Source organism: Stegodyphus dumicola, chromosome 8 (genome assembly GCF_044657685.1).
Source record: "Stegodyphus dumicola isolate Sdum_Otavi_A_Nest chromosome 8, ASM4465768v1".
In the NCBI taxonomy this organism is placed as follows: domain Eukaryota; kingdom Metazoa; phylum Arthropoda; class Arachnida; order Araneae; family Eresidae; genus Stegodyphus; species Stegodyphus dumicola.
In genome coordinates this window covers 61,314,817-61,342,220 of record NC_140775.1, presented here as the reverse complement: position 1 = coordinate 61,342,220, position 27,404 = coordinate 61,314,817, and the positions used below count along the sequence as shown (strand labels likewise).

Sequence of the window (27,404 nt, the reverse complement as noted above, 5' to 3'; positions counted from 1 at the left end):
AGTTTTCAAAAATTTGGAATTTTCGATAAATTTCTGTCTGTTGATGAAAATGATGATTAGATATTACAGTCATCATTTTTTAAAACAATTTCTTAAAGACAAACCTATACGGTTTTGCTATAAATCATGGGCCATGTGTGGAGTAAAGGGCTTATAATTTTGACTTAGTCAAAGGTGCAGAGAATTTCGACAATACTCCTGAAACTTCGAATGAACCGCTTGGAACACGAGTGGTAAAAAAAAAGTATAAAAGACATCCGAAGACATATCGCGGTTGCGTACCTCAAACTGGGAACAAATTCGAAGAAAAGCATTGGAAGACACTTGGTGATGTCAGAGAGACCAAAGTGATAGGCTATGTAGGTTTAAATAGAAAAGACCATGTTATAGGTAAAAGACGAAACCAAAGAAGACGCCAATTTCAAAAATGTAAGGGAAGTACGTTTTGTACAAAATGCCACGTAACACTTTTCCGCTATATCCCACTTAAATATTGCAAATTTGTTCAATAAAAATGTAACTAAGAAAGTTTAGATCAGTAAAGTAAGATTTCTTTCTTTCAAATCTTTTTAATTCGTTTCAACCGCCTTTTGCGGTTTTGCAGCTGAGGATGGTGGTTCGGTAAAACCATCGAAACTAGTCCTGTGAAAATTTTGAAAATGTAACGCTGATTTTTGTTGTTTGTTTGATTTCTGAAAGGTATAAAATATCAATGAAAAATATCTTTATTATTCAGTGTTAATTACCATACGTATATTTACGTAATATCAATATAAATGGTTAGTTAGGTTTAGTACATATATAATTTGTTTTTATATTTTGTATTTTTTGTATTATTTTCAGTATCGTATACGTATTTGAAGTTTAACTTTACTTGTTCTCCTTTTGGGTTACGACTTTAAGTGAGAAAGAATTGTTAGGACCTTCATAGGGATTAAATTATATACAATCAACTAATATCCGAATTTTCCGTTCCTTTAATATATATAATTTACTATAAGTATACATAAAATATAGCAGTTTTTTAAGCTACTTATTTATATATTTATTGTTTGCTCTGGTTTGTTTGATTATAGCAAGGCACGACGGCTATTTGCCTAAGGGTAAGGATGCCTCGGTGGAGAACTTTCTAAGCAAAACTGACTCGTATACACGTTTCTCATGGAGAAAACCACGAAAACGCCAACACAGCCATCCTGTTCACCAGGATTCGAGCCCCGGATCAACCTACCAGTGTTCAACGACTTTACTGTTCAGCCGCTAAGTGAGCCACACACACATCCACACATATACATTAAATTATATTTACATGTCGTTTTTATAAAGTGTAACTAAGTGCAATTTAATCGTAAAGAATTACAAAATATTCTACAGAACCTCAATATTAATTCCATTTCCAAGCCGTTTATGTACCTTATTTTTTCTGCTTTGAATTATATTTAGAGAATTATTTCACCTGATTATAGCTGAAAATGCAGTTTTTTTTTAATGGAGAATTTAAGGATAAGAAGAGAATTAAGTCCTTTTCTAATTATTCTTGAACCATTTAAATTTTAAAAAGAATGACACATTAATACGGTCACTGAACTACAGCGAGCTATGAAAATTTTAACAAAGGTTTCGTACTTTGTCTTATGAAAACAAAGTATCAGGATCTAATTAAATGTCCCACTTCTTAGAAAAATAGAAAATACAAATATTTGTGAATAAAAGAAAATATCTTTAAAAAAATTTAAATTTGAATTAAAAATATAAGAATTACAAAATATTGCAGAAATTATATAAATTAGCGAATAAACTTATTTGGCATAAGCTCGCTAAATGTAAAATAGATTGTACAGTCAGAAAGTTCTTGTCACAGAAATACATTATTCATCGGTTTCAAAAGTTATTCAGACTAACGTGCGAAGTTCAGTGAGTAACATGTGTTTTCCTTTGAATGAATAAACTATTCAAAAAAAAAAAAAAAAAAAAAAAGGGGGGGGGGGAGGACACTTGAAAATTAGATGCAAATTTAACAAATGGATTGAACGAGCCTTTCTACAGCCTACCACTGTGTGTAAGCATTTTCGTGGATTTCCTTAAGGTATGTAAATATGAGCCCATTTTTCCTAGAAAATTCTCTATGAAATCATGCCTAGCCAATCCTCATATGCTTTGCCATATTCAATTAAATAAACACACAAAATCATTCTTAAGATTGTAGAGACATTAGGTATACATTTTGAAAAGCCGGAGAGATGAAAAATGAGCAAACGCCTTCGCCGAGAATTGAACCATGGACCTCTGAAATACCGGCCCCAGCGTGCAGAAATACTACACCACGAAGACACGCTAGAAAAGCGGGATAAATATCTTATATACTTCCCTTTTTAAAGGGTGACTGGCGTTTTTAGGGGACCCAATCACCAAATCTTGGGTGTAGAGAATTCTCACCCAACACCCTTTTAGTTCGGGCGCCACTGTAGAGACATTAGGATTTTTTTGTAGGCCTGAGAGATGAAAAATGAGCAAACGCCTTCGCCGAGAATCGAACCACGGACTTCTGGAATACCGGCCCAGTGTGCAGAACCACTACACCACGAAGGCACGCTAGGAAAGCGGAAGAAATACCTTATAAGATGATTAGGAAATTAATTTCATGTTAGATGATGCGAAGCTTTCCAAAAACTAGGATACTTTCCGTAAACAATTAGTGCTGTTCAAATGGAAATGGATCGGATTATTTGTTTATAGCAGTGCTATTCAGCCTCGTGACTTACATGTATGTATTGGTCGGGGGGGGGGGAAGGAAATTCCTAGATGAAAATAATGTAATAATGAAATGTTAATAAACAAATAAATATAATCATTAAATTTATTTGATAATTATAATTTAATTTGAAATTATAAAGAGATATATGTAATCCAAAAAGAGCATACTAATCCCAAGTAGCACGGCAACGTCGTAATGACGTTGCAAACTGGTCCCAAAGGTTGCAAAGTGGCTATGGTAAATTTTACGACGTCTTTTCAACGTTCCAAAGACGCAAAATATTTGCCGTTGCATCTTGGCAATTTGCCGACGTCGCTAAAACGTTAAAAAGACGTCTTTGCAACGGTTGCAAAACAGTGGATGTTCGCGGACATCTGGCGTCTTAAAAACGACATATTGCAACGTTTTTGCAACGACATCCGCGATGACGACGTTGCTGTGCTACTTGGGATATCATTAAATTGTTTAATAATACATAAAAGAGCACTTCCAATCTTTTCGCATCCTATGTAATTTGTCTCCATTCTGGTACCCTGTACACTAAACAAAGAAAAAAAAAAAAAAAAAAGGGGGGGGGGGCTGGACAGTTCTATATCTCTCGTTCTACTGGGCCGATTAACAAAATTCAAATTGCGTTTTGCATGTCTCGAAAGCGTGACCTAAGATATATATTAGATTTATAAATAGTATTGTTCTAATATAGGTATTTTGACACAAAATCGGATTTTTTCTGAAATAACATACCAATCTTTTTCCATATTTCGACTTTACGACTCAAATTATGCTTAGATTTTAAATTTTATAAAGTTTGATACAAAATTTACGGAGAAATTTAAAAATTTATCTTGGCACGATTTTTTAGTTTGCGCCAAGAATAATACACTTGGCGAACTTCTTAATATATGGCAACCAATTTTTCTTTCAATTTCATTATGCCGGAGCGGAAAAAAAAAAAGGCACCTCGTTCCTACCTTTTTACATTGCACATGAGCGGGAAAAAAGTGACCTCGTTCCTATTTTCAAATAATTTAAACAAAGGGCCTGAGCCACATTTGATCTTTTATCGCTTTCAACAAATATGCCAAATTTCAAAACGCGACAATATATAAATTCATGTATATTTTCGGAAATTTCGAATGAAAAACCGTAATTTTTTGCATGTATGTGTAGAAATACGTCTGCTTTAAGTTTAAAAAATTTATAAAAATTATTTTAAAATACAAATTTTAAAAAATAAATCATACAAATTGGGTGAATTTTATTTGGAATGTACCTGAATTTCGGATGTGAAAGGAAGAATCAAATAAGTTTAATAAAAAAAGAGAGATTAATAAATATATACCAAATTCAATTAACATGGAGGAGCTAAAATTTTGAGAGCTAATTTTTTAAAATCTACTCGATATTTAGAAAACTTGGTAGTTTGGCGTAATTTGAGTCATAGAATTGAAATATGGGAAAAAAGAAAAAAAAAAAAAAAAAGTATTTTATTTCAAAAAAGTCCGATTATATGTCAAAATACCTATATTAGAACAACGCTATTTCAAATCTGATACATATCCTATGTCGCGCTTTCAAGACATGAAAAACGCAAGTTGAATTTCGTCAATCGGCCCAGTAGAACAGGAGATATAGAACTGTCCCCTCTTTTTTTTTCTGCGCAGTGTATGCATTACTGACTGTGAAGAAAACAGGAGAACTCTTTAGCTCCATTCAAATTTTTATTCCTGATATATTGATACTGAATGAGACATAAAAAATACTTTTCTTTTTAAATATATCTTCTCTTATGATCCCTAACGCAGCCGTTTACTTTCCCCTTCCGTAATTAACGCCAGTCTCCCGCTCTTGACCGCTTTTGTAATGCCACCGCTCTGACCATGCCACACACGTTTTCGCCTTCCTTAATATAAATTACGAATAAGATTTTTGTAGGTATTTCAGAAAACGTGCTCTCCATTTTTGTATAGTGCAAGCATTAAAAGCAACATAGAAAATGCATAAAAGTAAAAACAGATAAAACGTGATAGATAAAGCGTATAGATTTGTGGTTTGAACGTGTTGCCGACGTTATATACGAGTACATCGAAAAGATTTTCAAACAAAATGGAAGACTGATGAAGCAAAATCGTACATAAATGGATCGGCAAAAAGCTTTCAAGTTCTAATGAAATAAAACACAGATATCAGGGATATGACACTGGTAAATTTAGTTAAGTTAACAAAAAGTTCTTTTTCATTAATTACTGCAGTCGTTAATTGTTTACATGTAAGAACATAAAAAACTTACGAAGCGTATGGTAGAATATCAAAAACACTCAAACGTTTTTCAGCAGATATCACAGAAATATATTTCAAAAGAATAGCATTGCTTTCCCTGGAATTTTCTAGACCAATTTGTCTTGACATTCCACAACGAAAGAAAAGACGAAACGCATTAATACAAGATCCAAAGATTGCTTTCAGCACACGATGCGCAGCTGATAGTTCCCCGTCTACATAACGATGCATATCAAGAAAATCTGTCCACTGTCAGTCTATTTATACGCAAGCTGTGCACACATTGTAAGTCTGTTGTTGATCCAGACATTCTTCTTCAAAATTAGCTCACACAATTCTATACCTTGCATGAATTCTAAGCAAGGATATAAATGAAACACAGCCGGAAATAAGTGTGTTGAGGAAGATTATATAAAAATTATACTATACCGTAAAATATTTTCTACACGACAGAATTACAAATTAGAATGAAATTTTGAGAAATTTACTTGCGTTTTTGAGGGGGGGGGGAAGAGTTCCTAGCTTACTTTTTAACTATTTCCCATGAGAAGAAAAATTAAAAATTGCGATTGATGAAAATGTCTTACTGACATTTTCTTAGGTAAATTTTGGAATATTTTAATGAGTCTAGTTGCAGCTTTTTGCGACGAAACGCTTTTAATTTCAAAATGTGAACTGTTGGAAATTCTACGGAACGTTTTTTCGAAGGAGTAATGCAAAATTATGTTTTGCACACAAAATGATTAAAAAGTACAGCTAATTTTTTTAATAAGAGAGTTTTATTTATTACTTAAAAATAATTATAACTTTTCTGATTTCATGATATATTTGAGCCCTTACGCAATGGAGCTGAAATTGCATGGGATAGTAATTTTCAAATTTGGGTAAATAGCTAAGATTTGTATTTTACTAAAAAGATAAAAGACACATTCGAGATTCTGTATAAATTTTCCTACAAAGTATAAATTCTTAAATATGTTTTTTAAGAAGTTTTGTTGCAATGTAAAAAATGAAATCGATAAAAATATCATGTGCCATGGTTTTCAAGTTAAAAAAAATCCAATACTACATTTTCTTTCTAATTATCGCGAAATAGATTGTATTACCATCGAAGAAAACAGAAAAATGGCACAAAAAATTGTATAACAATGCTTCTAAAGTTCTTAACATTCACTGCGTTCACAAATCCATCATGTGAACGCTACATCATGTCACGGAGATAGCGATCTTTATATCACAGAGATAAAAATACAAAATATGTAGTGCCAATAAACTTTCTTGCAGTGCTGCAAATATTTTTTATAAATTCATATGCATATGAAAATGAAGGAATTTTTTTCCATATTAGAATACAAATCTCAAGTTCGTCAACGCTTATTAATCAAATCCAAAGACTAAATAGAAAGGAAGACATCAATCTATACGAAATAAAGAATATCGAAAGTATCATACTTTCAAAGGAAAATAAAAGTAATTTTTCTGTTTGTAATGGTATTCAGCTTCATAACAGAGACGACACAGAAATTTGTATCAAACCAAATCGAAGTTACTCTAAAGCTTATTAAAAATATACCACCTGTAACATATTATTGTAGAACAACAGAAAATTCGTTTATAACCACCACTTATAAAGCGGAATTAATTTTGAAAGATATAAAAATTATTTAATTTTTAAAATGTGTTAAATGTTTACTAAGTCTGAATATTTTTGGAAGCGTAGAATACTGACGGTACAAAATATTTGGGGAAGATGAATATATTTTCAGTAGTTATCTTTTAATATATTAAAACTAGTTTAAAATACAATAGAAAATGAGTTTTAACTCATAAAAGAAAATATCTGATGTGGACACCACATGACTTTCTTGTACGGCCTATTAAGTTATACACATTTTGTACTGCGTTTCATCTAAACTTATTTTCTCGAATTATTCTAATTTAATTAACCAATTCCTGAAGGCAAGTTGAAATTGACGTCAAAACTGCAAATTTTGAAGTTAAATATCCCGTTTAATTTTTGTCACACGGCAGTCAATAACGAGTGTCAAATTTTCCCAAATATAAGTATAGGAAGCTGGAGACCGCATTAAAAATTACATTCTGCTATTCGTCGAAAAATAATTAAAAAAAAAAAAAAAAAAAAAAAAAAAAAAAAAATGGAGACTGCCAAAACTTGAATATTTCCGTTATTTAAAACAGTGTATTAAATGTCAGTATATGACTACGACCAACGATTACGAAAATAAAGACCAGGTTACGCGTTGGATACATATAGAGAGAGAAGCACTGCTGGCGTAGAACGTAGAATGTTGAATCCGTAATCCAACAAACTCGCAGCTGAGGCAGACTGGCGTAGCCGGTAAGATCACACTAATGAGGAAGATTTTCGATATTGATATATAGAAGCATTGATGGTGTACAACGTATATAGCATAGAACGTAAAATGTTGAATCCGTAACGAGCAGCAAGCCGGTATGCGTGGCACATTAATTATTTATTTTTATTTCACTAATATGTTGTGGCGGCAAACAATTTCGCAAACTACTTGTGCATATTTTCAAAATGTTTACATTTTTGATAGTTTGCAACAAGAAGAGAGCGGCAGGCAGCAGTTCAGCTAGGCCAAAGCGTAGAAAGCAAGTGTATTGCATTCAGGATGAAAAATTAATCAGACTGAATTAGTTTTAGTTATCAATGCATTTTGATTGGATAATTTATACTGCTGTAAAATTTTTACTGGCTGTTTGAATATTAGTTCCATTTACGTCATCTGTGTTACGTAACAGTCATATGAAATGGGTTAGACTCCATGGATCTTATAAGAAATAGACTAACCCAAATGGCTTTTCTCCCTCTTCTGACGCATTCCCGGCTGTCACCTTGATCACATCAGGAGGAGTAGGGACGACTTGCAGAAACTTACAATGGTTGGCTATTGCAGTTGGTATAATTGTCAAGAAAAAGTTGGTTGTAGCGCCTCATTTCACAAATAAGAATTTTTAGATATTTTTATTTTTGAAACTGAGATAGATGTTTAAAAATTTAGCATTTTTATCAAGCATAATTAACGTTCCAAATAATTAGTATAAAGCTGTTGCATGCTTCCAGGCCTGGCTATTTTTTTAGCTTTTCCTATGCTGTAAGGAAATTTGTATCTACTTCTTTTAGAAAATATTTTAAATTTGAACTAATAGAAAATTTCAAACAAAGAATTTTCTCTTATAATTTTTATGCTTTTTATTGCTGAAAATATGTAAAAAATACTAAAATACCTAAAAATGAATTTTTTTAAAGTTTTTGTTTAAAATTTTAAGTTGTGCTGCTTTTTTAAGATTATAGGCGAATATTATAGCATATTTTATACAAAGGAGTCTTATTTAAATTATATTTCACAATATATCATAGTGATGTCAAAATTGTAAACTGTAATAATTGATTGTGCTTCACAATACATCATAGTGATAAACACTTTTAACACCTTAATAATTTTTATACATTTATTCCAATGTCAAAATTGTAAACTGTGATAATTGATTGTGCTTCACAATACATCATAGTGATAAACACTTTTAACACCTTAATAATTTTTGTACATTTATTCTAATGTCAAAATTGTAAACTGTAATAATTGATTGTGCTAACATTTTATAGTGATCATTTTTTTAAAATTTAAATCTAATTCTGCATAAGATTTTTTTATTTACTGCGAATTTAATTTATTAGCCCAAAGGAGTGGTAGTCGAGAAAGGCTATTATAGTTTCGAAACGGCATTTTGCTCTGTTTCATTATAAACGTCCGTTTCACTTTGCAAATTGTTACCACCAAATATTATCGCCTTGTATTATATTTAAAGAAATTTAATAATAAATAATCTGCATGAATACATGCATGTTTCTCGCATTGTGAAACAACGACGGTATTTAGAGCCATCAAATTTTGAACAACGTAATCCTCCCCCCCCGAACAGCCGAGTTTCGAATTTGTTTTAATCCATTTCATATTTTGTAAACCTTTAATGAATTGTTGATTAAGAAACTCAACGAGTTCAAAGCGAGCAATGGAAACACTGTGCCGAAAATAACATTTTTATCTCCAGCGCGGAAATTCTAAAGATATGCTGTTTTCATATATTTTGTGATACTGCTGTTGAATTGAATTTTGTGTTGTTTACGTGCGAAGAACATGATATTCAATAAATAGAGGTAACACACAAAGCGTTAAAAAACGTCCCTTTGAGCGTAACATAAAATCTGAGTGCTTCCACATTTTATTTATTTATTTTCATTACACTGAAATAAGTTTATGCTCCGAATTTTACGAATTATTAAAATAAATAATCATCATATGATGTTAATAATTAACAATCATATGATCAAATAAATGATCGTCTTGTAATATTATAATAATTTTATAAACCACTGCCTGGAAATGCTCATAAAATTTAAAAATATATATATATATCAGATCTTGTTTAATTTTGCTTTATTTGTTCCAAAGCTTCATGTACTATCAATCTTATTTAATTTTACGTTATTCGTACGCAAAATTAAGTTCGAAAATTTTGTGCTTAGAGTTTTTAACGTTTTACCAAAGTAAAGATGTTTGTACACGAATTACGCGTGAAAAAAAAAAAATGCGCGAAATGCAGAAGAAAGTGCTTAAATGAGATATATTAAATCCGATTTGGAAAAAACTGAGGCTTTCATAATCTCATCACTATACAACGTATCACATTTAATAACTAAAAAGAGTTATGTGATACAAACGCCTTAGGTTTCAGTGTTAAAGTAAACCAGATCGTCCCTACTCTTTCTTGCCGACATGTCGGTGACGCGCGTCCCGCCCACTGGGTTAGTCTATCTCTTATAAGGTCCACGTTAAACTCGAAATGACGCAATCAAAGAGAGCTTACTATTTTTATAATAGAGAGGGGAAATTAAGCATTAGGAGACTATTGCTAGTTTGAATAATAATTTACTTTTACATATTTTTTTAATCTTATATGTTTCCCTTGGGTATTTAACCTGTATTCTAAAATTATTGATAACTTTTCTGGACTACGACATTTTCAGATCAATCTATGTTACATGGTTTGCGTAACGCTTATGACATAGCTAATTTGGAACCTGAACTCAAATTTTTGGGAAATGAAACCTTTCTCTTAATAAGCAACCTAAACCAAAACTCTCTGTAGGTGAGCCTCCATATTGGATAATTGTGCACTTTTGCTTCTACCTCTGTTGCCGAAACGACGCTTTTCGCTCGCTTAGCCTCTGCCAGCTATTGTTTATTGTTCTAAAAATGTAATCTGTAAAAAATTGTGGGATGTGTCATCATAGCGCAGCCATAATGATGTGAAATGAAAAAGGCTATGTGTTCTCAGAATTCATTACCCAGGAATAAAATTCTGTGTGGAATTTACGGCTACATCTGTCTTTGAGTGTCATCCTTATAACTATGTAGTGAAGTCTGTCCAAGTTATAATGCAGAGAACCACTGCCAATCCATTGCACCTTTCTGCTGAGTCATCCTCTCTCTCTCACGCACGCACGCACATTTGCGTTCGGTTCAACCGACTGCATTTAAAAAAGAGGTGCACAACTAGATGTTAAAGCGGTTCCATATACAAAATTTCAACGTTCTACGGCTAACTGATTTTGAATTATGCGAGATACATACATACATATGAACGTACATACGGATGTAACGAAAAAAATCCCTTTTGAATCCACTTTAAATCCACTTTACAATCCGCTTTGGGGAAAAAAAAAAAAAAAAAGAATACTTAATTCTGTCCGTATGTACAAGAAAGTATAAAAAAAAAAAAAAAGGGGGGGGGGGATTCGGGAATGGTCGAAATGGATATGATAGCCGAAATTTTTTGTGATTATAATACTTTCTTTACTTCGTATAAGGAAGTAAAAAGAACAAAAATTATACTTTTTCAGACTGAATGTGAATTAAATTATTTTTCAGCGATATAAAATTAATATGCTAATTCCAATTTTAAACACCTTGCTTTGAATAAAAATTTTAATAATTTTCATTTGGTTGTTTTGGTAAAGCATATAAATTTATCGTTAAAATGTAAAAATATTATAACTTAGGTACTTATATTAAATGATTTTACATTGATAAGTTTCGTTGGCTTATTTAAATCTATTTGTTTGTTAATTATTGTTTGATTGAGTAATGAAGAGATTGTTAATTTATTGGTGCAGCTAAAATATTTCGCATAATCATTAACAGAACATTACTGTGGTGTAGTTTTTATGAAAAAATAAAATTCGAACTAAACTTTTATGCCATTAGAATTTTACTTTCTAATAGTCATCTTTCTTAAATTAAATAATTTCAATAATACTGCATTTTATTTTAAGAAAGTTACTAAATTTATTATAACAGTTCTTTAACTTTTAAAATATTGTGAACAATTTTGTAAATTATTTTGAGAGTGAGATAATTTAAAATGTGAATTTTATTTAAATATGAAATGACTTTGTAATAAAAATAATAATGAAAAAATTTCCGAATATTGTTTTAATTAATTATTAAAAGAATGAGCAATAAAATTGAATAATTATAACGATGTTGAAAATGAGAAATGAGATTAACTTTTTAGTAAGTTATTACTGATCATCTGAAATCATGCGACAAATAGTTAATGAGATTAACTTTTTAGTAAATTATTACTGATAGTCTGAAATCATGCGACAAATAGTTTATTGTTAAAAGTACAAATCTAATGCAAAAAGTATCGGTTCGAAATCATAGAAGTATTTTTACCTCCTAAATCAACTCCTTTTATATTCACTTAAAGCCCTAGGGAAAATTACGAAAAACGTGTGAATATGGTATTTTTTTCGAAATTTTTTTTTAAAACATGGAATTATTCATACGATTCTGAAAAGGCTAGTTATCTGATGTAAGAAACGGCAAGATGCCTTTAACTAAAATATTAATTAGCTGAAGAGGATTTGCCCAGTGTATATTGGTATATCAATATTTTGAGAACTGTGGAATCTTCTGTTTGTGTATGGTGTTATTCATCATAGTGGTAAACTGAGAAAATTTCGAAAAGTCTTTCCTAAAGAATCATGTTAATCATATGGACTTTTATCAAACAAGAACATTAAAAACAAGAAGATTTTAAAATTGATTCTGCTTAACGTTTGAAATTTTATTAGGACTTTTAAAGATTTAGAATTCCATCTGATCCAAAGAAATACAATGCTCAAAATTTACTTCTTTTTTTTTAAGTATAACTTTATCAGAAATTAGAAAATTTAAGCACAATCTTAATTACCGCAGTTTACATATGTTGCAACTCAACTCTTGCTGAGATCCGATGGCTGAGTGACGTCATCTCGAACTCTCTCGCTTAGAGATCACGAGAACTCGGCACTGAGAAGTCGCACGCTGCGTCGTGCGAACATTTAAACCTTTCATTATGTAAATATTGTAACCGTTTGCGTCTTCATTAAATATGTTTGTGTTAAGAAAGTTTATCGGTGCTACTTTGGTAGACGGTTGCACGGATTTTGGCGACTTTTTGGCGATTTGCCTTTTGGCGAGTTATACAGCTTATGGTAAACCCATTGCTGGATAAGTTATTTATGGTAACCGATACTTTGTTGTCATTTTATTAAAAAAATAATGCGTTTTATTATGCATAACTTTCGTGTTTTAAATATTATTTATGGCTTCTAAATATTAAAAATCAATTTAATTTTACATTTTTATTTGAAATAAAAATTTGGGTTTGTTGTTTATAATATTTTATATAATTTTATGTTGTGGATGATGTAATCAATGACGTCACCTTACTTAAAAAGTAATTGGTTTTATTAATATCTATAAATTTAATCTAATGTTTTAAACATTATTTATAGCTGTTAAATATTAAAATAAAATTTAATTTTGCATTTGTTTTAAAAATGATTTTATTATGAATGATTATTTAAATAATTTTAATTCTATGCTTGATGTAATCAGCTCCCTGATTGGTTACTGAATATTTGTACATTACCGCGCCATTTTAAAATTTTATTATTCATCTCTTCGAATTCCTCGGATTTCAAATGGAATGGATATCTCCGTTTCGAAGACGAATGTTGTTATTGGTAATTACCAAGAATTATTGGTATTGGAATAAAAAAATTGCCCTTTGAGACTTTATTTTGGCCAACCAAAAACATGGATTTAGAAAAATTAAAAAAGAAACGATCTGCTATAAGCGCAGTAGTTACGAAGCTGATAAATAAGATAGAAACAGAAATTGCTAATGAGGGGGATAAAAATGTAATTGAAGAAACGGTTGCTCAGTTAATTAGTAAAGAAGAAGAAAGAATCTTAGCGGATAGTGGTATTGAAACTTTAATTGACGTAGCAAATTTAGAAGATGAGATAATGTCTAGAGAAGAGTATAAAAGTAAAATTATTATTTGGAAATTACGCGCGAAAAGATATTTAGATACTAATCCACATAGCGCTAATTCTACTTCATGTGGAAATGTCACTGAATCGCAGAACAAAATTAAACTCCCGAAATTGGCCCTGGAAACATTTTCGGGAAAGGACGTGTGCAGTAGGCCCGGGTTTCGGGCACGATTTGAGACGAAAACGAAAGTCTACATGCAGTAGATAAATTTAACTATTTAAAGTCAATTCTTACTTCCGATGCAGAAACTGCAATACAAGGGTTGACGTTAACAGCAGAGAATTACGAAAAGGCTGTGAAAATATTAAAAGATCGCTTCAGACGCAAAGAACTAATAATAGATACTCATATGAACAATTTATTAACTCTGACTCCGGTTAAAAGGTCTTGCGATGTGACAGCACTTCGAAAATTATATGATCGTTGTGAAGTAAAAATTAGACGATTAGAATCGTGTAATATTTTACCAGATTCGTACAGTACCTTATTGTTTCCGATATTAATAAGGGTAATTCCGAATGATTTAGCACTAGAATTTAATAGGAAATATGAAGATGATAACCATACAAAAATTACAAATTTGCTAAATTTTCTAAGAAAAGAAATAGAAAGTCGAGAACGTACAGGATTTTTAGTTAAGTCAACAGATTCTGAAGTCACTGAAAAGAAATCCCATTTTGAAAATAAGCGGCAGTTTCGAGAACGTTTTCGAGACAGCGAAAGAAATCGGGATTATAATAAGGGTAGAATTCCTTCAGCGGCAGCGTTAAACACATCACTATCTAATAGCTGTATATTCTGTTCTGAAAATCATACGTCAGAATCATGTCAAAAAACTGTGCCAGAAAAAAAGGAAGCCTTAAAGCGAAGGGGTTTTTGTTACGTGTGCCTCAAAAGATACCATTTAGCGAGGATGTGCAAATCGAAACTAACTTGCGATCTATTGCGATAACTATTTGCGATCGACGACATCATACATTGATACATTCTGACGAAACGAATGCGTCAGACAAGAGTCCCGTCCAAGGGGCAGTAGTCTCTTCTGTTTCCGATTGCGCAACAGCAAATAACAGCACGAGCTGAAATTATAAACACAGGCAATTGGCGCCAGCAAAGCGTTCGCTTGTTGTTTGATTTAGGATCGCAGCGAACATTTATTAGAGAGGACATCTGTAAGAAATTAAAACTTCCCGTTATTGGAGAAGAAGAAATAAAAATATTCTCTTTCGGTTGCAGGACGTCTGAAGCGCAGAATGTTAAAAAAACCAGGCTCATTTTGCGTAATTCGAAGAATCGATATGAAATCAAAATAGAAGCTTTAATTATTCCAGTCATTAATGGATCACATATTCATTCTCCTAGAAATGAAATAGTTAATCTTATTAAAAAACAGGGCATACAACTTTCCGATGAATGGGGACAAGGGAATAAACCGCCGAAAATTTCTTCGCTGAAAATAAACCAAAATAAAGGCTCTTCGTATGACAAGGGTAATTTTTGGAGCAACATCTTGTCCGTTTCTTCTCAGAGCAACTCTTAATGTACACGCTGACAAATACAAGTCGCAGTATCCGAACGTATTTTCCATGCTAACTGAAAATATGTATGTTGACGACTTAATCGCTGGAGCAGATGAAGAATCAGAAGCATTCGAGGAATCAGAACATATTAAACGCATACTGAAAGAAGGCGATTTAGCATGTGGAAGTGGAAAACGAATGAAACAAATTTACAAAAGGTATGGAATGAAGAAGATTTTTCACAAGATTCGACTTGTTCTAAACTATTGGGATGCATATGGAATAATAGGTCAAATGATACATTTTTGATAGAAATTGAAAATTTGGTAAAAGATGCCAAAAGGATAGATAACATACCCACTAAAAGGGAAATCTTGAGATTTGTAGGACATTTCTTTGATCCACTGGGGTTTTTAAATCCATACACCATTCGAGCTAGGATTTTATTGCAAGATTTACGGGAACAAAAGATAGCATGGGACACTGAAATACCAGAAAATCTCAGAAAGGATTGGCAAAGCTGGTGTGATGAATTAGCTCATATTTCTAGTTTGGAAATACCAAGACATCAGTTTGCAGGTGCTGGGAAAAAGGATATAAAGGGTGGTTTACAGTTACACTGTTTCACAGATGCGAGTCAGAAGGCCTATGGGACTGTTCTGTATTTTCGTTATTCGAAAAATGGAGTCATTCATACAAGTTTCATTACATCAAAATCACGAGTAGCAACTTTGGAAAAATTATCACTTCTCAAATCGGAATTGAAGGGTGCTTTGATAGGCTCCCGCTTGTCAAAATACATCCAAAAGAAACTTCGGGACATTGATTTGATTGTATATATGTGGACTGATTCTAGTATAACGTTACACTGGATTAGAAGTGATGTGAAAAGGTGGAAGCCATTCGTTCAGAACAGAGTGAAGGAGAAACACAGAAGAATTCAGATGTCTTGAACTGGAGATATACGCCTGGTGAACATAATCCAGCTGATTTGCTAACTAGAGGTGAAAATGTCAAACATCTGAAGCAGAATAGCATATGGTGGGAAGGGCACACGTGGTTAAAGGAAGAAATGGAACACTGGCCAAAACCGAATTTATGTTCCACAAAGAACATTGAAGATTCCAACAAGGGACTAAGAAAAACATCGAAGGAAGTTTTCGTAAATTCGTTACCGAACCTTCCGAAGATTTATTTAAAACCCAAAATTACAGCAATTTACATCGAATTTACCGAATTACTGCGTGGTGCTTAAGGTTCATCAACAATGTTAAAAATACCTCGAAATTATCAGGATGTTTCAGGTTACCGAATTGGAAATGGCAGAAACGTATTGGATCAAACGTGTTCAGGAGCGAAATTTCACAAATGGAATACGGGCATTGAAGAACAACGAGGATTTAAGTTCAGAATCAAAACTGAAGTCCCTCAGTCCATTTGTAGACGAAAGTGGTGTAATTCGTGTTGGTGGACGATTAGAAAATTCAAATTTGGATTACAAACAAGCACATCCAATCGTGTTGCCCGACAAAGATCATTTGACTGATCTAATTATTCATCAGGTGGTAGGGCACGGAGCAATAGCAGATACTTTAAATAATAACTTTAATCAGATAAGAGATAAATTTTGGTTGCTGAAGGCTCGTCGAAAAATTAAAAGTGTTCTGTACAATTGCAATGTCTGCAAAATATTTCGAACTAAACCTGTCATGCAAGATATGGCACCTCTCCCACCAGACAGATGCCGAGAAGCATTTCCGTTTGAGAATTCCGGAATAGATTACGCGGGTCCACTGTACGTTAAAAGTGGAAGAGATTTATCTAAGACATACGTTTTACTGTTTACTTGTGCTGTAACTAGAGCCGTGCATTTAGAACTTACGGCTGACCTTTCCACAGAAAAATTTTTGCTTGCATTTAGGCGGTTCATAGCGAGAAGAGGTTTGTGCCGAATAGTGTATACCGATAACGCCAAAACCTTTAAAAGGGCGAAAAAAGAATTAGAGCTACTGAACCAGGTGATGAAAAGCAATAAAGTTCAAGACGAGTTCTCTAAGCAAGGAATCAAATGGAAATTTATAGTTGAGAGAACGGCGTGGTGGGGAGGCTTTTAGGAGCCTATGGTTCAGTCTCTTAAAGCTCTTCTGAAGAGAATCTTAGACAAATCATCCTTGACATTCAGGGAATTAGAGACAGTCATAACAGAAGTGGAAGCTATATTGAATACCAGACCTTTAACATTTACATACTCAGATCTAGGAGAGCCAGAATCTTTGACCCCTGGTCACTTCTTAATAGGAAGACGATTACTATAATTGCCACAAGGAAGCTCTAAATTAACTTCAACAAAGGAGAGTCTTAAACGTCGATTTAGACATCAACAGATACTAGTAGAAAGAATCTGGCGAAAATGGAGGCAGGATTATTTGATGAATTTAAAATCTGCTCATCATTCCAAACTGGCCAAAACAGTAACCTGTTTGAAGAAAGGAAGTATTGTATTAGTGCATGAAGATAAAATTCCACTGCTGATGTGGAAGATGGCCATCATAATGGAAGTCTTTCCTGGGAGAGATGGCAAGGTGAGAGCCTGTGCTGTCCGCTTGCCCAATGGACATACGATTAAAAGGCCAGTGCAATTACTATATCCGGTGGAGCTGAAATGTAATAAGGACAATTACAGCAATTGTCCTTCCGGGCGGAAGGATGTTGCAACTCAACTCTTGCTGAGATCCGATGGCTGAAAGACGTCATCTCGAACTCTGAACTCTCTCGCTTAGAGATCACGAGAATTCGGCACTGAGAAATCGCACGCTGCGTCGTGCGAACATTTAAACCTTTCATTATGTAAATATCCTGTAACCGTTTGCGTCTTCATTAAATATATTTGTGTTAAGAAAGTTTATCATTTATGGATTATCCCTTTCAAGATTTCCACATAGAATCCCTGAGAGGAACTTCAACCCGGTGGCCCTGGCCGAACCCATTGGAACAAGGTAAGCAGTTTTGTTTTACCTTGATTAATTAGTTAGAAGATACGGATATAAATAATAATAACATATAATATTGTTAAGAATTTTGTACAGATGTAAACAATTTTAGTGAAATTGTATGTAAAATTGTAGTATCACTTGTAAAATGTAACATGAAAAGCCTCAAAAGAGTGAAGCTTTGCAAGATAGATAAAGTTGCAGGGACAAGTCCATTGAAAGCTGAGGTAAATGGCTAGCGACGGTTTTGAAGACTAATTTTTTTCGAGAAATTTGGCGAGGAATAGCCAGATATCGCCAAACTAACAATTTGGTCTGACTCCTGTGTAACTATAACTGGTCCTATCACTATGTAACCGTAACCATATCTGGCCTTGTGTAACTACAACTGCGTATGCTTTTCAGGAGTTTCGAGGAATCGAAACTGGCCATTTCTCGGCGATCGGAGGAAAACTGTATAAGGTCCGACAGAGCATCGGTTCTCAGATTTAGAGCTGAGTTTGTAGTATTGAGTTATCTTCAGGCGTCTTCGCTCTTTAGATGCGCTTTGCACTGCATTATGTTTAACAGTTTGAGTAGTTTGAAGTGGTAACTATTGATTGTCTTCGATCATACTGAGAAGAGCTGTACGAGTACTTTTGTGAAAAGTTCCAGAACTGTGAAATGGTCCTTTTGGGAAAATAAATTTTATCAAGCTATCATATGGTCTGTGTGCATTCAACTCATTATGAACCCTACGCACATAACAATATGCTTTTAAATTTTTTAAAATTTTTTAAAAGCTTCAGCCAAGATTTTTTTTTTTTTTTTTTGGAGGAGGAGGAGGGGATAGTTAAAGTAAAATTTTACCTTTAATTTGTATTAGCCTTGTAAGTCTCCTTTTTAATTTGCTTATTTCTTTTATCTGTCCTAAAAGTAAATAATAATATATGTAGGTTTTAATTTCAAAACAATAGAGTACGAATATTGCATTTTTAAATGCTTTTATTTTACTAATAAGAAATAGATAAAAGTAATAAAGGTTAAGTAAAAATTAATGTTGCAGGAATGAATTATCAGACCACAGGATTGATGTAATGATAAACAATCACAGACAATATTAGTTCCACAGGCGTTGATAGAATACGTTATAATTTAACGTCCTCGGCTAGCTTTAAATAGTATGATCATCTAAAGTCACTTGAACCCCAAAGAAGACCGTCTGTCTTCTTCAACTCTTGAAGACAAGCAAGCCATTTGCTATGCTCCACTCTCGTCCACGTCTGGACGCTATCTGACGCTGTCTGGAATGCACCGCACTGAGCTGTGCTGCGATGACGTCACTATTCGCTAAGTCAGCATCGGTCGTTGATCTCCACATATATGATCAGTAAGATATATATACAGAGCTCGAATTTTTTCGATGTTCGCCATTTCAAAATTAATCGCCACCACACGTCTCTTATGCTAATGATGCATGTACTTTGTAACGGTAAAAGTGAAATGAAAAGTTTTACTGAATATAACTGGAAAATATTCAAGCCAAAATTTTTAATTAATCAATATGTAGAGAACAATGCCTTTTACTAAATGTAACTTGCGGCAAATCCTCACTATACTATAAGCGACTTATCGCTATATCTAATATGAAATAGAACGTAAGAAGGAAGTAAAAAGCCTTTTTATTTAAAACTAAGTAAGCTGAACAGGAGGCAAACCTGGTGCTTACACATCAACCAGCATTTATGGGTGAACTCAAGATAGAACTTTTAAGTTTAAACTAAATCAAAGTATTTATTAGCCAAAGGTTACATAGAATTATTGAAACGGACAAGCTGGTTCTTAATATTGCACCGGTGTGACAGCACTATCGACAAGAATAAAGTTACACGAAAGACAGGAACACTTATCTTAGAATGATAACTACTAACGTGGCCTTCGGCAGGCAGAACACGCTCTGTCTAAAGAATCTTAAACCCTCACTTAAATACACGTGAGCTGATTTGCATTCTGAGGTGCAGGGAAATAGAGAATATATAGTATACTATTCTGTACAGATTCAGAATATAAAATTTATCTCATTAGAAAGGACATTCCCCAGTGAAACCTCAGAGATAAAGGACAGAATAAGTAGCATCAGACTAAACTGACAGTGATTAGCTTGTAAATAAGTCCCTCATGCCAGTCGCGGTACAAAGCTTTCGCTACATCTAACATGAGAAGAACATCATTAAATGTTACGTAAACCGTCTAGTATTTTTAATTTTCTGTATCAATAATTTAATTTCGATATTAACATTCTCAGATCGGAAACACACAGAAAATGTTTTCATTCTAAAAACTGAAGTTTAGAATTTTTTTTTTTTTTTTTTGAATGCATACAGCGTTATGAAAGCAAAAGGTAAATAAACTCTCATTTGGAGTAAAGATGCTATGTTGAAAAAGTTAATATATTGTGAATTGCAACAAACTTTGGAGTCAGAAATTGCCGGGTAATCAATTTCTTGAAACTCGCTGCGACCTCGTGGTAACCCGGACGTGATCTTTTGAAGTCAGATAAGTAGAAAAGCCTTTCTTGTAAGTTAAACTGAAAATAAGTAATTGTAAAACAATGAAGGGATTAGTAAGAAAACATAGGCCTATTAGGACATCACTTAGAAGAAATTTTAATGCTTTAATTGAAGAATTAAGCAAAGGTAAGCCCGATGCGTAAGTCATAGAATCGAAATGCGCTACACTACAAGGAAGGTCAATTTACAATGCTTAAAGAAATAGATTACGAAATTAAAGTAGATGAAGAATATGTAGATATTGAAAAGTATAGTTTTTGGCGAAAGTGAAAACACAGAAGGTTTTTAGTAACCAAGTTACGCCAATGAATACTTCCGTTCTGAACTATCCGCGCCAAATCTTGCTAAAAAGAAACTTAAGACTCCCGAAGATCGAATTGAAAACAATCTGGAGGAGAGGCGCTATGTTTTCAGCTGAGGTAGTTTACCTGCTGCCTGTTACATTTGATTACTTATATGGACTGTCTGCTGCCTATTTTATCTGATTACATAGGTGGATTGCCCGTTGGCTCTTTTGTTTGATTACTTGTGGATTGCTTGCTTTATTTAGATTGTGGATTGCTTGCTTGCTTTATTGTAGATTGCCTGCTTTATTTCATTACTTCGGGTAGACTGGCTATTGGGTCGAGTTATTGAACTCTTTCAGAGTCAAGATAATTGTATTAAACTTGTAAATGTGAAACCGGCTGGAGGTAAACAGATCCATCCTGTGCAACATTACATCTTGCCTGCAGATCTGTTCCCTGAACTATCGAAAATGCACAGAACTGACTCAGAACTTGCAATGGATTGACGTTGTTCTCAGCAATGTATGGGAGTAATTTTGTCCAAAATTGCCAAAGAGATGCATTTTTAAGACATTGAATTGAATGTGTTATTGATTTAAACGATATTTATGATTATATAATGTATGTAGTTGTTCTCAAGATTGTACGAGAATAATTTTGCTTGCCTAATTGCCAAAGAAATGTATTTTTTTGAAGTGTTGAATATGTTATTGATTTAAAAGACATTTAAGATTATATAATGTATGTAGTTATTCTTAAAATTGTAGGAGAATAATTGTGTTTGCTTAAATTGCCAAATAAATGCATTTTAAATTGACTTTGCGTTGAATCTGTTATTGATTTAAAAGATATTTATTATTATATAATGTATGTATTTTTTTCACGATTGCATAAGAATAATTTAATCGCCAGATAGATTCACATTTTCTGCTCTCGGGGAAGCCTGCAATACATAGAGTGCGTCGCCAAGTGGCGGATACGGGAATGTCTTTACTGGTTTTCCTTTGAGTGACAGAGGGGAAATAAAATACCTTCCGCCGACAAACGGGGCAGGAGTCCAAGGCTTCGGGCAGTGGCACTCTTTCCTATGATGAGTCTAGATTTAGTATCTGGGAATGGTGCCCTGCGTAGGAGGCAGCCAACGCGTCAAGCTCTGATCATTTGCGGGAGGGATGTGAAGTGTACTACGAGGATATTGAATCTTGTACAAGTAAATATCGATGGAACACAGAGAAAAAAGATGGACTTCACGTTCTCGTAGAAAATAATGACATTTATTTTGCTTGTCTTGAGGAGACTAAGCTAAATAAAAATCTTAAATTCAAGATTAAGAACTACATTATCCTACAAAAAGATAGCACCGACAGAATGGGAGGAGAACTTGCTTTCTTTATTAGAAACAGCATCGTCAAATACATAGAAATCAAAATTCATCAAAAGGAAAACACAGAAATTCAGGTCAGGCTTCCTCCCAAGACATTCCTTCATCTTCATTAACCTCTATCAGAATAGAAACTTTTGTAAAATTCACCCCAGTCTAACCTCATTGTTAAGCTGGGCTATTTTAATGCTAAGAAGTCCAAATTAGGTCACGTATTCTCTCGATGAGAAGGGAAAACAGATAAAGGATCTATTGATAGACCTAAATCTGGCTACCCTAAACAATGGAGAAAACATTTATCTTTTACGAACTACTGGTACACAGTCTGCTCTTGATCTCACCGCGATGTGTTGTCACATATTTAATACTTGTGCATGGAAGATCATATATAATGCAATGAGCGATCATCGAACAGCTTTTATGATGCTCAATTTTATTGGTGTAATCACTGCGCCTCAAAAAAGATCTTGGAATTACAAAGACTGGGCAGGTTTCGCCCAGTATCTCAACGATCTCTGCCACAGCCCTGATTCCCCAGCAGGCGCACTTGAGAAATAGCTAGAGAGATTCACACACAACTTCAACACTGTAGCTAAGGTTGTAAAGACATTAGGTTATTTTCGAAGCAGGAGATGTGAAAAATGTGCAATGCGGTAGCCAGGACTCAAACCCGGACCTCTCGAATACGCTCCGAGTGTGCTACTCTTACACCGAAGGAATGCAGAAAGGAGGGAGAAAATACCTTATAAGATATTCATTCCGAGAGGAAAAGGGCACCTAAATTGGATTCCTTGTTGGAAGGACCAGAATATAGGTTCCTTAATTAAGGAGAGAAATTTGTTGAATGATCAACTTAAAGCAAAAAATACGGAAGAAAACAGAAGACTGTTATCAGCAGCATCAAACCAGAATGGAAGAAAAAATTGTTGCCAACAAACAACAAAAATGGGTCGAACTTTGTAAGATCCTAGATCCAAGGAGAGACACTACGTAATGGAAAATAGCTAAAATCCCTGAAAAATATTTTCATTCCAACTGCTGCACAGTTTTCAAACATCCTAGATACAACTGGATCAAAAGTACATACTAAAGAAAAAGTGGCCAACGAACTTGCAATACGCTTCTCCAGTGCTTGTAAAATTGACTATCAGAAAGAAGATAAGAAAATGAAATGCTCTCCCAAAAAGTTGCTTTTGGAAGCAAGAAAGTACAGGTATGATGATTTGTATCTAAAGTACAAAACTTTATAAGAACTAGATGTTAGATATTGCTATCAACACTACTAAAGGAAACAATTCACCAAGAAATGATCTTATTTTTGGAGAAATGGTTAAACACCTTGGTGAAAAAGCAAATGGAAAAAGACCATTGCTATTTTTCTTAATATTTCTTCTGTATTGATAGTATGAAGACAGAAATTCATAAAACTTTTACATCATTATGGTATTGGAGGAAATGCCTTTATTTTTCTGTATCAATAATTTAATCTTAATGTTAGCATTCTCGGATTGGCAAAACAGAAAAAATGTTTTCATACTAAAAGCTGAAATTTAGATTTTCTTAATGTATACAGCGTTATGTAAGATAAGGGTTAATAAACTCTCCTTTGGAGTAAAGATGTTATGTTGAACAAGTTCATAAACTGTGAATTGTAATAAACTCTGGAGTCGTAAACTGTTGGGCAGTCAATTTCTTGAAGCTCACTGCGACATTAAGCTTGCAGTAAAGAGCTATCCCCAAAAACTAGGGTTATGTGCACAAGCTGTTTGATAGCAGATGGTTTTTCTTTAAACCCAAAGTGTTCGGATCGTAGTAACTGCAGATATGACTTGGTCGATGCAAAATGACCCTTTCGTACATTTTTTTAAGTCCTGGTAACAGGTTCCTGGTTCTGCATGATTTCTCCCGGCTTCGAAAGAAGTATCACACTATAGCAGTTTTCCATATGTTAGGGAAGTACAAGTCCACAAGGCCGGCATTAAATTATGCTGATAAACTTTTTTTTTCCAATGGCAGATTGTGAACAGTTACAGTGTAACCCAGTCCATTAATCTATACAAGGCCAGATGTGGTGGTCTCTTTATTACGGAGGCACCTAATAGGTGGGCCACCATCGCCTCTTATAGGACGGACAGTTACAACCATGTCTTCTCCGGGATTCGAACCCAGGCCCTTCGGTATCGCAGGCAGGCTTTCCTAACCACTATACCGTCTGGGCTGCATGCTGGTAAACTTGCACACATTATTTTATTAGCAGATTTCTTCTTGCGATGTTAGAAATATTGTCAATTCCTTTTGCTTTCTTGATTCTGAGATTTTAAATATCTCCATAATTTCAGTGGGCGTAGCGAGGTCTGCAATATTTCGTGCATTAGGCGAATTTAGCCAGTCGCAAATCTTCAGAAGTGTACTCAGTTCAAAGTCGTCATCTGTTTGTTGGCCATGAGTTAGGCGTTGAATTGTCATTAAAAATGTGCAGCTAAGAAATTGACTTTTTCTTGGTGGGAGATGGTTACCTGATTATTGAAATAAATTGGGAGATTACAAGAGTTACGATTGGGAGTATTACAAGTTCTTTTCAAATTTTGAACCATGGTCTGAAAAGTTCCGTCCCTGATGTCAAGGCTTATTACTTTTTCTGTGCGTGCATCTTCTCTGTGTTGCTTGAAACGCTGCCGCATATTCTGTTAAGTTTGTTAATCATCTGCTTCGGACTTGTGACTAAAGTCACGTAGTACCTTTAGCAAAGTCTGTTTCGTTCATGAATAAGGCTTTTAATATGGCAAGGAAGTTTGCAGATTTTTAAAATTTTTCCTTACAAGAAGAATTTCCGAAGTTACGTCAAGGGCATGTTTGATTCGATTATTGAATGATAGAACTGCACGATGAATATCTTTAGTGCTGCTGAGCTTTTCAAAAAGTGTATGTGTGTGTGGGGGGGGGAAGTTGTCCTGTATTAAATTTTGGGATAATCTCCATTTCGTGAGTTTGCGAATGTTATTAGCATCCTATTTTGTGATGCCCAGCGTAGCAATAACTGGAAGATGTTCGGAGCTCAGTCTGTGTTTAACGTCGACAAGTATGGGAGTTGCAGTCGTTCAGAAGGCCATGTCTAAAATTTCCGATCGCTCCAGACGACGCGGTCCATAGGTATACCCTTCAGAAAATGAAAATTTCGTATTCATTCTTTCAAAAATAATTATTAAGAACTATAAATCTTTGTTTCTGTAATTAAATAACGTACTGCAATAATATGAGAAAAAATAATCCCATACGGTTTCAACAGGCTACTACAACTACTGACTTATCTTTTCTTGGTTCTTTTATTACTTCTATCTCAGAATATACTTACGTCGCATAACTATTTCCAGAAGGAAGATTACCCGAACTAGGTACGTATTTTACTAAACAATCACGCACAGCTGGTTAGTCGAATTTACGCAGCGGAATATTTTTTATACATTCTATCACCGAATCCTCAACAAAGTTTCCCTTTTTCTTCGTTCCTGCACTTGAAAACGGCCGATAATTGCAGTCTGCTACTTAATCTCGTGTGAACCTGCGACGGGTACACTTTTTTCATTAAATGATTACCATTAACCAGATGCTTCGTTACCCTTCCGCTGGCTTTGTGTATAAAGTGTTGTTGTTACCAGTTTCACTTGCCTCACATAGGTCAGCATAAGCCCCCCCCCCCGATATTCAATCTTCCAAGGAATCATATGCGCCTGTCGTTGGCAAGAGACTTGAGCACCATAGGTGTCAACCCTACTTTAGATCAGTTCTGCCCCCGATTTGAGAGAGAGAGCACACCGGGCAGACGGGTCCGAAGGTCTCCCACCGCTCTTTCCCTACAACAACCTCTCGAGAGGACTTTCGGCTAGCATATTTAGAGTGCCTCCGTGCCTCACAGACACAACATTGACGAACAACCATGCCTTCTCCAGGATTCGAACCCGGGCCTTTCGGTACGGCAGTCAGAGTCACTAACTACTATCCAGGTTGGACGGCAGTACAAACTTCTTGTGCTAATTCTTTTATTCTGTTAATTATTTCCTTTTTTTTTTTGGTTACACTTACTGATAAAAGTCTATGATAACAAAGTTGAGCTTTGTAATTAGACGGGGGAAAGAAGTGTGAGAACATAGTTTTCTCACTGGATTTAATCGTCATCGAATAGTTGCACGCGAGAATAAATTCTCGCAGAACTGGTTTTTCTCCCTCTTTCTGACGACGACGGCAAGCGGGCGAGTAGGGGCTTTGGCCATGCTCTTCCCGTAATGGAGTGTAGAAGGTCGACGTAGCTGACGTTTAAATAAAGTATGAGGTATATTTTTAATGTTTTGTGTGTTACCTTTATTTATTAAATATCATGTTTTTCGCACTTAAACCATAAATTTCAATTCAACAGCAATATCGCAAAATAATGTTAAAATGAGCAGATCTTTAGAATTTCCGATACACAGTCTTACGCACTGAAGATAAAAATGCGGTTTTTTTTTTTTTTTTCCTCTCTTTTTTTAGTAATTTTAGGTAATAAAGCAAATTGCAATTTGCAAATTAGGGCTTGCAGATGCCCATATGCAGTGGAGGATTACGTTATTTAAAATGTGCTGTTGAAACATACATGCATTTATGCAGATTCTTCATTATTTAATTTCTTTAAATATAATGCAGTGCTCTAATATTTGGTGGCAATAATATGAAAAGTGAACAGACATTTATAGTGAATCAACGCAAAATGCCATAACGAAATTAACTAGTCCTTCTGCGTAAATTGCTCCTTTGGACTAAAATTTTTTTAAAAAATCTGAAAACTTTCAGATTTTACATTATTGTCAAAGGGGCATTTTTTAATGCTTTATGTGCTTCCTTTATTTATTAAATACTAGCAGCTTCGCTGCCAGCCTTCGTCTGACTTTTAATGTACCGGAAAAATGGCTGAAGGAAACACCAAACATTAAATTTAAAAACTGCGTAGAATTTTACTCTGCAGAACAACTTCATAAAAAAAGTTATTACGTATAACAAAATTACAATGAAATAAGCAATAACCCTTAATACAAATAATAATTATCCTAATAAATAAATTAACCAACTTCCCTTTGCAAAATCTTAAGAACTCAAATGGTATAAAATGTTTCCTAAAAAAAATCACTCAAAACTTTTCAATATCTTAAAAACAGTGAAATGTGCAATA

At 34.0% G+C, this 27,404-nt stretch overlaps 1 protein-coding gene across 3 annotated transcripts in view; it reads right to left on the bottom strand.

Annotated features, from left to right (window-relative positions):
• The window catches only part of Sec15 (exocyst complex component Sec15), a 151,912-nt gene that overhangs the window by 108,702 nt on the left and 15,806 nt on the right, over positions 1 to 27,404 (bottom strand). Inside the window, exon 1 of one of the 3 annotated variants that reach the window (XM_035354489.2) lies at positions 5,046 to 5,241. The exons of the other annotated variants lie outside the window; for them this stretch is intronic. Coding sequence (XP_035210380.2) covers positions 5,046 to 5,164 — 119 coding nt within the window. The 5' untranslated portion in view covers positions 5,165 to 5,241. Of the gene's footprint in view, positions 1 to 5,045; positions 5,242 to 27,404 lie in introns of those variants that run through there. 3 annotated transcript variants of the gene reach the window in all.